This window comes from Quercus lobata, chromosome 1 (assembly GCF_001633185.2).
Source record: "Quercus lobata isolate SW786 chromosome 1, ValleyOak3.0 Primary Assembly, whole genome shotgun sequence".
Lineage (NCBI taxonomy): Eukaryota > Viridiplantae > Streptophyta > Magnoliopsida > Fagales > Fagaceae > Quercus > Quercus lobata.
The window spans coordinates 16,020,235-16,032,475 of record NC_044904.1 but is presented as its reverse complement, the minus strand read 5'-3'; the positions used below and the strand labels follow the sequence as shown (position 1 = coordinate 16,032,475).

The following is a 12,241-nucleotide window of genomic DNA, read 5'->3' as shown; positions in this document are numbered from 1 at the left end:
TTTTTTAAAAGTGGTTGTATAAAATAAAATAAAGTAGGCTCTTAATCTAAAATAAGCCAAAAAAAAAAAAAAAGTTATATGAACCGATGCGAATGCTCTAATATTTCATTATCTCTACTATCAAACAAAAGGACATCCCACTTTCACCACATTCAAGAACATCTTTAGCATTATAAATACAAGGTGAAGCTTTGAAGACAATCAAACCTAGTCTTGCATATCAAGTTTTTAGACACGAAAAATCTAGTGCTTTCTTCTATAGACTTGTATCTTTTCCTAATTCTAAAACTCATCTTATCTCAGAATAAATATATGAACACATAGAACAGAGAAAAAATGTTTTTTTTATAATTTTTTTTTTGTTTAGTATTAAATAATGGATCTCAATTCAAATCCTCACTACATCACAAACTATTTGATTTTATGTTTCCCTTTTTTGTGTTATGACCTCCATTTGTGCAACCAGGTTTGAAAAGTTTTTTTGGGTAGTCTTTCGAGTTTCCATTTTGTGTGTTACTTTTGTCATTAGAAATTTCATGAAGAATTCTTCCTAATGATGCTAAAATTGAGTGATCATCTATGCATAAAGTTGTGACTTCTGAAGTTGAAACTCTTGATATGCTTGTATCCTCCAGACATTTTTAATCATTACATTCTTGAACTTCGTTTTGTAGGTTCTTGGCGTCATTAGAAAGTTCATGAAGTATAATTTCCAATGACACAAAGTTTGGGTAATTTAAACCCCATGGATGAAGTTGATGGCTTATGGAAATTGGCACCCCATGTTGGCTTGTCTCATAAGAGCCAGTTTGGTAGTAGTTTTTAAGTATTATTGTTCAAAATCATATGAAAATTGTGATTTAAAAAGTGTTATGAAAATACGTGTTTAAAGTACTCATAGTGCAAAAAATGTATATTAATACCATGTTTCAAACAACATATTTTAAAATGTGAAAAAAAAATATAATTGTGTATTTTGTATGTGTATGTATTTTTTTTTAAAAAGTAGTAAATTTCAGACATTTATAATTATTTTATTAATATTTATTAGAGGAGAGAAGAACCGTGAAAGAGAAGGGAGGAAAAGAAAGAAATAAAAAAAAATGAGGTGTGCACATGTGAGAGAGAGAGAGAGAGAGTTGTAGTTATGTTATGTCTTATCAAGTTGGTCTCATAGTTTTCTAAATATTTACAAAAATGTCATTGAATAATGTTATTTAAAAACTGAAAACTAATAAGAGGAGTTTTTTGAATTTAGTGTTCAAACACTCTAAAATGAGAAACGTTACTCAATAATATATCATTTTTTCAAATCTAACGTTATTTGACCTTGGGTTGACTTTTGAAACTTCTCGATACTTAGTATTAAAAATAAATAAAAAATAAGAAAAGAAGACAAAATATGGATCAACTATTTCATTTGTGATATCTCACGATTCAAAACCAATTTTGACATATAATTAGTGCGAACGAAGGGAATTTCATGCTCTTCAATATCTCATTTACTCTTATCAAATGGTCAAATGAAATAAATATCAAATACAGGAATTGCAAAATGCACAAACAAAAAACACACAACAGAGAGGAAAACAAGCAATCAATGACTGCTCATTCCCATTTAGTCAAAAACATTAAGCATCTCAAGGATTATTTTAGATAGTCAAACCCCATGTCCCAGCATGGTAATAGCTTTCTCAATCTCCGACGACCAAATTGCCTATAACATTTCTTCCCACTTCTTTTTAATCAATAAGAAGTCAACTTTACACGTTAGAGTTAACTTTCCTTACTAGACTTCTTAAGAGGAACTGAGAAGAGACACCTTTCAAGGCTTATAAATATGTACTGAAAGAAGCAGCTATCTCTTGAAGTAGTCAAGGCTAATTTACTTCCTTAGGAGACCATCTATCTATCTCCTTTCTAACCCAATTCCTTCTTCTTCTTTTTATCTTTTTTTTTTTTTTTGGTAATTTCCTGTTTTCTTTTATTTTCTTCGAAAAAGGATTGCAACCCACATTCATTTTGAGTCAGGGGTAGCCCATTTGAAATAAGAACATCGAGCTCCTCTAGTGGTAGTCCAATTACCCCACACAAAGAAGCAGCTTCCATGCTTTGGCTCCGGTTTTCGAATCATATGTTTGCTACTTTTCACCCCACAATAGCAGAACACGCCTCGCTCTTTGCTGGGGTCAACCTGGGAAGGGTGGCCTTGGATGAAAGGCAGTGATGGGTGCTTAATTCTGAAGGATTGCTGAGGAACACCAGATTGATGATCCAGCTGCATTGGGAACGGGAAATTTGCAGACTACCACATCAATGAGTCAGTTATGGCAAACCTAAGTCCACGGTGTATTAGATTGGCAAGCAGACGAGCAGTGTTCTTAGCATCATCTAGGCCACAGTGAGCACAGCCTTCCCATACCAGGCCAGTCAGTTGAACAACCTCTTCTAGGTTACATTTAACCGCGCCAAAGAGCTCGTGATATGGGACCCTCAGGTTGATCTATCTAGCAATAATGCAATCAAGGAAAAATAAACTCATTCAACTGTCAATGTATTATATATATCTAAGAATTTAATTCACCAAATAAAACCACAGCTTGAGAGAAAAACAAGAATGAACATCAATATTGGCATAATCCAAAGAAAAGGCAGTACAGATATGGCAGTGGATGTTAGTATGCCAAATAGGTGCTTTTGCACCCTATTGTCACTATTTCACTGCAATGCCCATCTTTTAATCGTCAAAACAAAAAGAAGACAAGATCCCCGTCAATCTCACTTCCTTCATACTTCTTCTATCCTATTTTGATTGTCTTTTGCTTTCTTTTGTGAGAAGTCACAATATGATTGTCACCATTGTGCATTCAGAGAATCAACCAAGACACTCAATAAAAGTGTTGTGCCCATGGGCAGTTACGTAAAATGACATTCTTTCTTCTTCATTATACATTGTGCCATTTCACACCTAGACATCGCAGTTGGGCACAAGAGAGTAATAGTACTAAAGGTACACCATAAGGAATATATCTGTAACTATATTAGCAGAGAGAATTTTTTGTTGCTGTAAAGATTAAAGTTGTGAGAAACATATTTCTCTCATCAATGAAGTATAAGAGTAACAAGCTGTGGTCTTGCTTGGTATCAGTTTTCTTGTCTACAGAAGTACTGAAGAAATTATATACAGATATCCCTACAATAAAGACGAAGACATTTTCGTGGTGAGCATCTGTCATCTGAACATCTATGAAACCGAACCATAAAATTTTAATTCCCACACAATTAAATTAGCTCACTTTGTTTTAAAATATTTACGTCACTACACCTTTTGGAATGCTAAAGAAAGACAAGAAGGATTCTGGATATCAACAAATCAAATTATTTCTAGCATGTCATCACTTAATTATTATGAGAAATTTCATCTCACCACTAATTTTTTTTAATTAATGCATTATATGCACGGACGGAACAAGCTAATCTCAAAAGAAGCCCAAACAATTAGATCGAAAAGGAAGCAGTTAAATTTTGTTTCAATTTTTTAATTTTATAAAACTTTTAAATCAGCTACCTGTTGAAAAATGGTGGTTTGTGGATCCTCTTTAATCTGCACTCAGATTCCAACATTACCTGACAATCCCAATTTGACCATGTAACTGCAGCAAAGTTGGTATGTTTAATCCCTTTCCCCTCATGCCACTTGTCATGCAAAAGTAGAGCTTCACTCAGAAGAACACCTTTGTCTACTTGGAACCACCAGATCGGTGTGAATTTTGACAAGCTTCATGTCTATAGTAAGGCCTGTTTGCATTATTTTTCAATTAGATTAAATCATGCATTGTGATATATGCAAGGCCTGCTTGGTTTATATTTTTCAATTAGATTAAATCTTAAAATTATTAATCCATTTTCATATCTCAAAATAATGTTAGCCTAATTCAAATAAAAAGTAAAATTTTTTAACCAGCTAATCAATAAAATCACAATTAGATCAGATAAACGATTATTCTTAGAAAATTCGAAACCAAACAAGCCCATATGTAAAATAGCACGCATTACGTAAAACATTATATCTCCAAACATTTCCCCCCATTTCCCCCACTATAGCATTTTATAACAAACTCTCCAAACATACTGTCAATTGAAACATAAACTAAATAAACATAAACATAAACATAAACTAGATACCTGGGCAAAGTTCACAACTCCACACTATAAATACATTTGAATATCTTCCCGCTTCTCATTCATTTTAGAAATAAAATTTTAGAGAGAGAACAGAGAGAGCAGAGAGAGAAAGTGAGAGAGAGAGAACGAGCAATTGCGAGAGCGAGAGAAAGAGAGCAAGCAAGCAAAGACTGGAGTGAAGAGACTAAGAGAGATTGAGAAATGAATCAGAATCAACAGGTACAATTTTTATTGTAATAACTATTATTATTGTTTTTTTTTGGAATAATTATTATTGTTGTTTTTTTGTAATAATTATTATTGTTGTTTTTTTGTAATAATTATTATTGTTTTTTTTCGTAATAATTGTTATTTTTTTTTTGGATTGAATCGGTATTAGTCTAATCTTTTTATGATATATGCTCTAAAATCTGAATCAGTATCTGAATTTCATTAAGTAAATTTTGTTTTTTATGAATCTAATTATTAGTCTAATAATCTTATTTTAAAATTAGGATAATTTTGATATAAATTAGTTTAGTATATATTTCTAGTATAATTACTATATAATATAGTTATAAAAAAATATATATATGGTATGTAATTAGTATACAGTATAAGTTTTTTTTTTTTGTTTTTTGGATACATAGTATACAGTATAATTACTATATAATAATATGTTATTATTATTAATTTTTTTTAAATAAGGATTCAATTGGTAGTTTTGAATCTGAATTATTATCCGAATTTCATTAAGTAATTTTTTTTATGAATCTAATTATTAGTCTGTTTCTCAAAAAAAAAAAAATATTATTAGTCTAAAATTAGGTTAATTTTGAGATAAATTAGGTTTTTTTTCAGAAACTATGAATGGAAACAGATCGAGTTCGGGCCGGGTTTTTGCATACCCAGACCCGCGACCTGGAATCGGCCCGATTATTAATCGGATTTTTTTTCCGGGGCCCAAACTCACCCTGCCGGGCCCATTTATCTTCTTGGGCCCAAATCTGGCCCAACCAAAAAAAAAAAATTTGAAGCCCATTCAAGCCATATAGCGTGGCCCATTCAAATCCCAGTTTCTTCTCCATTACCCAACCCACCATCGAACCCTTCTCTCCCACAAACAGACCACCAAGACACTCATCACTGGTCACCGTTGCGATCGTCGACACCACCCATCACCAGCCTCACTTCCACCGTGGTCGGCTCTACACACCAATTCTCAGGTTTGAACTTCCTATGTTTTCTTTTCGTTATTTTCCACCTCCATCAGCTTTACCTCCATTGTCTCTACCTCCACCTTCAATAGCTCACTCATTGGCTCAGATTTGGTTTTACTTTTTTGCTGCATGGGGTTATAGATTTTACATTTTTAGATCTGTAGACGCGTGCGCCACACAGGACCTTAACTGCTCGAGTCAAGGAGATTCATTATGTGGATGGCACTATGTACATCGACCTGGAGATGCTTTGCAGGTTGATGGTTGGATTGGATGACTTTGTGATGGGTCACATATTTGTAACCCCATGCAGCAAAAAAGTAAAACCAAATCTGAGCCAATGAGTGAGCTATTGAAGGTAGAGGTAGAGACAATGGAGGTAAAGCCGATGGAGGTGGAAAATAACGAAAAGAAAACACAGGAAGTTCAAACCTGAAATCGGTGTGTAGAGCCGACCATGGTGGAAGTGAGGCTGGTGATGGGTGGTGTCGACGATCGCAACGGTGACCAGTGATGAGTGTCTTGGTGGTCTATCTATGGGAAAGAAGGCTTCGATGGTGGGTTGGGTAATGGAGAAGAAACTGGGATTTGAATGGGCCACGTTATATGGCTTGAATGGGCTTCAAAATTTTTTCTTTTTCGATTGGGCCAGATTTGGGCCCAAGAAGAGAAACGAGCCCGGCAGGGCGAGTTTGGGCCCCGAAAAAAAAATCCGATTAATAATCGGGCCGGTTCTAAGTCGCGGGTCTTGGCCTGCGGATCGAGTCTAGGTATGCAAAAACCCAGCCCGAACCCGATCTGTTTCCATTCCTAGTTTCTGAAAAAAAAAAAAAAACCTAATTTATCTCAAAATTAACCTAATTTTAGACTAACAATTTTTTTTTTTTTTTTGAGAAACAGACTAATAATTAGATTCATAAAAAAAATTACTTAATGAAATTCGGATAATAATTCAGATTCAAAACTACCAATTGAATCCTTATTTTAAAAAAATTAATAATAATAACGTATTATTATATAGTAATTATACTGTATACTATGTATCCAAAAAAAAAAAAAAAAAACCTTATACTGTTTACTAATTACATACTATATATATATATTTCTTTTTTTTTTATAACTATATTATATAGTAATTATACTAGAAATATATACTAAACTAATTTATATCAAAATTAACCTAATTTTAGAATAAGATTATTAGACTAATAATTAGATTCATACAAAACAAAAAACAAAATTTACTTAATGAAATTCAGATACTGATTCAGATTTTAGAGCATATATCATAAAAAGATTAGAGTAATACCGATTCAATCCAAAAAAAAAACAATAACAATTATTACCAAAAAAAAAACAATAATAATAATTATTACAAAAAAAAACAATAATAATAATTAGTACCAAAAAAAAAAACAATAATAATTATTACAAAAAAAAAAAAACAATAATAATAGTTATTACAATAAAATAAAAAAAAATAAAAAAAATTGTACCTGTTGATTTTGATTCATTTCTCAGTCTCTCTTAGTCTCTTCACTCTAGTCTTTGCTTGCTTGCTCTCTTTCTCTTTCTCTTTCTCTCCCTCTCACAATTGCTCGTTCTCTCGCTTTCTCTCTCTACTCTCTCTGTTCTCTCTCTAAAATTTTATTTCTAAAATGAATAAGAAGCGGGAAGATATTCGAATGTATTTATAGCGTGGAGTTGTGAACTTTGCCCAGGTATCTAGTTTATGTTTATGTTTATGTTTATTTAGTTTATGTTTCAATTGACAGTATGTTTGGAGAGTTTGTCCTAAAATGCTGTAGTGGGGAAATGGGGGGAATGTTTGGAGATATAATGTTTTACGTAATGTGCGCTATTTTACATATGGGCTTGTTTGGTTTCGAATTTTCTAAGAATAATCGTTTATCTGATCTGATTGTGATTTTATTGATTAGCTGGTTAAAAAATTTTAATTTTACTTTTTATTTGAATTAGGCTAACATTATTTTGAGATATGAAAATGGATTAATAATTTTAAGATTTAATCTAATTGAAAAATATAAACCAAGCAGGCCTTGCATATATCACAATGTCTGATTTAATCTAATTGAAAAATAATGCAAACAGGCACCACAACTGTCATACACTTTTCCTTTTAATAGATGGAACTGAGTAGAAGTTAGAATACAACATAACTTTTATTGCAGATTTTTTGCTCATCAGTGAAGCAGAATATAACACTTAATAATTTCAGCATTAAAAATTTGCAAGGGATCAAGTTCATTAAAATGCAATGCCTCAAAATAGAAGTATAAAAATGCTTAAGTCTAAAGGCCAAGATCCAATTGAATTGTCTTGCCAGGACTCTATAATTCATCACAACTTAATGACGTGTGTAGCTGTGTACAATTTGTTTTTTCACCTTCTCAAGAGTGAATGATAAATGCCTGGCATTGAAATACATGAATGTCTGGGCACTGCCCATTTTGACATATTTTAAGTCTATCACAAAGTCATACAAAGAAGTATGAAATGCTCACTTAAAATCAAACCATAGAGACTGAAATTTCTGTTATCCCATAGAATGGAGTTATGCATTCAAAGCGATTTACCTATTTTACATAATTTAATTATATAGCAAATATCCAGAAGTGAGTAGCTTTAACTAATATATCACTTCTAAGGAGAACAGTAGAAGCTTGAAACCCTAGCAGAATGATCATGGTAAACAATAGGAGACTGAAGCTAAATTCCATAAGCAAAAACAAATAACAAGAGGTAAAAGCAACAGCCACTTGAAGATAAATATAGATGAACAAACCCCAGAAGACACCTTCATTTTACAATTAATCAATGCATTATATGTCTATAATACCTGAGCAAGTATATTATGATGTGGATCATGGTGCAACGGTGTTACTGTCCCAGCTGGACCAAACCAGGCATCAAGAGGCCTCAGCTCCCCACCCCCAGCAAAACAATAGTCAGGAACACAAATGTCCTTTCGTAACTCACTTATCTGCCATTGAAGTATGATATCACTATATGAAAGGCAGCAGAGTGTAGTTTGACTGTCATGTATCATGATACCACAACACAGCATCCACAAAGAAGACTTAAATACCTGATCAAACAACGGATGTTGGGCAAGATATGTAGGGTTGTCAGAACAGTTGTTGGCCTCAATCCTTGCAAGAAACTGTGAAAATGTGATAAGCTCTTGCTTCCACTGTGAGCATAAATAGTTTTTGCCAACCTGCAAAAAAGTTTGAACTTTACCAATTTTCAATTATTAAATGAAAGTGGTGGGTATGGTAGGGTAGCAGGTAAATTGTGAAAATGATTTGATCATCCGATGCTCAGACACTGACCCTGCCTAATAGGTGTATTATGCGTTAAACAACCCCTGAATCATCGAACTTCATCAAAATCAAATGATATGGTCACAGTGGACTGGGATGACTTTATTTGTGATAGTAAAAATAAAAGGAATACAAGTCATTCAAGAATAATGCATAAGCAGTCTTAAAAATAATCTGGAGCAGACAAAGGCATTTGTAGTGGACAATATATTTGGCTATTGTTGCTATATATGGGAAAAAGAATGGACCAAAATAGAGCCTTCATATTGACTTAGTAGACTATATTCAAAACTTATCACAACAATGGTAAAAATTAATTACCTCAACTGGAACTGTGCGGTCTCCAGCAACCCTTTTTAGATAATCCAAGTCATTCCACTTTGTCCTGGCTGGCCAATGAGCCATACAGTCACTAATAATAACTGGAGAACCTGATAGAAAATATTCATGAAGGAACCCCTCCAAAGATAGAGCAGGCCTCTTTACCACAATTTTACAAGACAGAGACTTAATGGGTAAAGACCGAAGCACCTGCAATATTAAAAGAGCTGATGAATCTCTCTTCACTTGTGATATGCAGCATGCCAATAACCAACTCATAACCAGATACAACCATCTAATACAAGGAGGATTACTCAAAAGAGCAAAACAATGGAAGGAAAAGAAAACAGAACATACACTAAGACCTTATCCCTTATTTCAGGCTGATCCACCTCTTCATTGCCTATCACCCGGAAAAAAAAAACTCATATAGGCTCCATCTGTTTCAGCTTAAACCATTCTCAACAAAAGGTTTTGTACATGTTCAAGTGTTCAGTAGAACAGGAAAAGTTGGAAATGTTTCCAGTTCACTACAAGATTAATTCCAATATTCATAAATGATCCATGAAATCTTTTTAACCCTGTAAGCCATTTTCTGGAGACAGCCATAACCCTTTACAGTTAAGTTTAAGGCTTCTCAAAAGGAAACCCAACTCAAAATTATGTCATTAATATTTAAAAAAAAAAAAAATGAAATAATACTTTTTAAAGCACTCTACATCTTTGTGGGAGAGAAGGGTTCAATTATGAATGGCAACGGGTCGGGTTTTCCATACCCAGACCCGACCCGCAACCCGGATCCGGCCTGATTATTAAACAGATTTTTCTTGAGGCCCAACCCAGACCCGATCCGACCCGCCCTGCCAGGCCCGTTTAGCTAGTGAAAATTCATGATTTATTTATAGCTATTAAAAAGAAATACATACACTTAAAAGCAAAAGCCAAATACATACACTTCACAAAGATATTTCTTCTCACTTCTGAAGCTACTCACAACAAATGGAATTGGATTTGGAAACTCCCTACTCTCCCAAGAATCTGCACCTTCATATGGCTCTCCTGCCACAATAGCCTTCCCACTAAATCCTTGCTCCACAATCGGAAAATCATCATGGACTCCTCATGCCCAGTATGCCACACTACCCCTAAAACCCCTCTGCACATACTTTGTGACTACACTGTCACCGCCCCCATTTGGTCCAAAATCATCCCTCATCCACCACCTTTTTTCTACTCCTCAAACACCACGGCATCATGGATCAGAACCATGTCTTCCAAAAGCTTCCCCACAAGCCTCTTCTCGGACTTACCGTGGCAAACCTTATTCCCTGTTTCCATGTGGGCAATCTGGACCGCTAGGAATAAGTTGGTCATGGAGAGCAAACCTTTCACACCGGATGACATTCTCAAGAAAATTCAATCCTTATCCATTGAGCTCTTCATTGTACTCCCTCTCCGAACTCAAAAATGGCATTGCAATACAATTGCAGTCAAATGGAAGCCACCACCCATTGGTTTATTTAAGCTCAATACCGACGGCTCCGCAAGAAGCAATCCGGGCATGGCAGCTGGATTGGAGGATTCTCTAGAAACATTGGCTTCACCCACTCCCTTGCCGCTGAACTTTGGGGTTTAAGAGACGGTCTCACATTAGCTAAAAATCTAAACATTAGGAAACTCCACATTGAGCTTGATGCCAAAGTTGTCACTGACTCCCTCACTGCTCAAAACAACTTCATGGCTGCAATGCCTTAATCTCTGATTGTAGGTTGCTCATCCAAACCTTTGAGGAGGTGCTTGTGTGCTACACCTACCGCGAAGGAAACCATTGTGCTGATCTACTTGCTAAAGATGGCTGCTCCATTAGAGAGAATTTCCTTTTGTATTCTCACCCCCCTCCCTTTGTTTTGTACCAACTATTGGCTGATGCTTGGGGTGTGGCCTACCCTAGACTTAGTAATTCCTAGTTTTTAATATAAGTTTCCTTTTAACCCAAAAAAAAAAAAAAAAAAAAAATTCTCTACTTCAAAAGCGAAATAGCCAACCATCCAAACATTGCCAAACTCAACAAATACCATAAACCCAATACAAAACAAACAAAATTGAACAGACTGAGTGAGCCAAAAACGAACCAATTGCTGCTGAATCGACCCCGAGTCACGGTCTGACTCATCGCTGGACATGTCCTGGTACGCGTATGGTACATGTAGCCAATACCAAATACATCAATATCAACAAAAAAAAAAACAAAAAAAAAAAACAAAAAAAAAAACAAAAACAAAAACAAAAAGAATTAGAGAACAGAATAGACCGGCGGTGAGAGCTTGGACAGTTGGGCCGACGGTGAGATTGAGAGCGAGTGAGAGTGGGAGAGAAGAGAGGCGGCTGTGAGATGAAACTGAGTCTGAGTGAGATGAGAGGGAGAGGCGGCTGTGAGTGAGATGAGAGGGAGAGGCGGCTACGAGTGAGAGTGAGTGTGAGCTGAACTTCTAGTTTTAGGGTTAATAGATATATAGATACATGGGGATGGGGTATTCTAATAATTATAGTCATGAAAACTTTCTTAAGTACACTGTACATCGATTCTAAAAATAAATAATAATAATAATAATAATAATAATAAAATACACTGTATATCAAAATGTTCAGGTAAAATGTACATATGTTTCATTTGAAATAAGCTTTTAGAAATACATCATAATTTGCGCATAAAAATTTAAGAATCGATGCATTTAGGATATATTTGACATAATGTAATTGATTTTGTAATAGAATGATTATTCATAAGGAATAATTATTTGGTTATTTGGTTACATCTTTACTATAGAAAAGAGTTATTCTTTGATTGCTATTCTTAAAATTCAAAAATAGTTATTTCTCTTCAAAATGACTATAATAAGTATTCTTTAATAGTTGCAATAATTTTTACAATTAAAATATTTCTAATAAATGCAAACTTTTTTTATGCATATAACAATTTTTTTTTTTTTTTTTTGAGAACCATATGCATATAACAATTAATTATTCTAATTTTACCAAACATATCAATCAATCAATCAATATATATATAAAAGCAAAGACCTCATGCAGAAGTGCATAAGGTTCTGTCATGTGACGCTTTGTATGAGTACTTCTTCGTTTAGCCTTTCACCTCCCATCTTCTTATTAATGATTAGTTTAAGTCATAAA

General features: G+C 34.1%; 1 protein-coding gene across 7 annotated transcripts; it reads right to left on the bottom strand.

The window, feature by feature from the left end:
• Window positions 1-1,950: 1,950 nt before the first annotated feature.
• LOC115980935 (lysine-specific demethylase JMJ30-like) lies at window positions 1,951-11,515 on the bottom strand. 7 transcript variants are annotated; one of them, XR_004089348.1, is made up of 7 exons: window positions 11,364-11,515; window positions 11,185-11,238; window positions 9,053-9,262; window positions 8,494-8,625; window positions 8,245-8,388; window positions 3,569-3,798; window positions 2,422-2,507 (listed from the first exon to the last, which is right to left on the bottom strand). XR_004089348.1 is itself a non-coding variant. In XM_031103129.1 (6 exons), the coding sequence occupies exons 2-6, from the start codon at window positions 11,233-11,235 to the stop codon at window positions 2,306-2,308; spliced, it is 735 nt and encodes a 244-aa protein (XP_030958989.1). In that variant the 5' UTR covers window positions 11,236-11,238; window positions 11,364-11,515; the 3' UTR covers window positions 1,951-2,305. The 7 variants fall into 7 exon arrangements, 5 of the variants coding, with proteins under 5 accessions (XP_030958989.1, XP_030958993.1, XP_030959010.1 ...); XR_004089349.1 differs by having other exon boundaries at window positions 2,427-2,507; window positions 3,628-3,798; XM_031103129.1 differs by lacking the exon at window positions 3,569-3,798 and having other exon boundaries at window positions 1,951-2,503.
• Window positions 11,516-12,241: the final 726 nt, after the last annotated feature.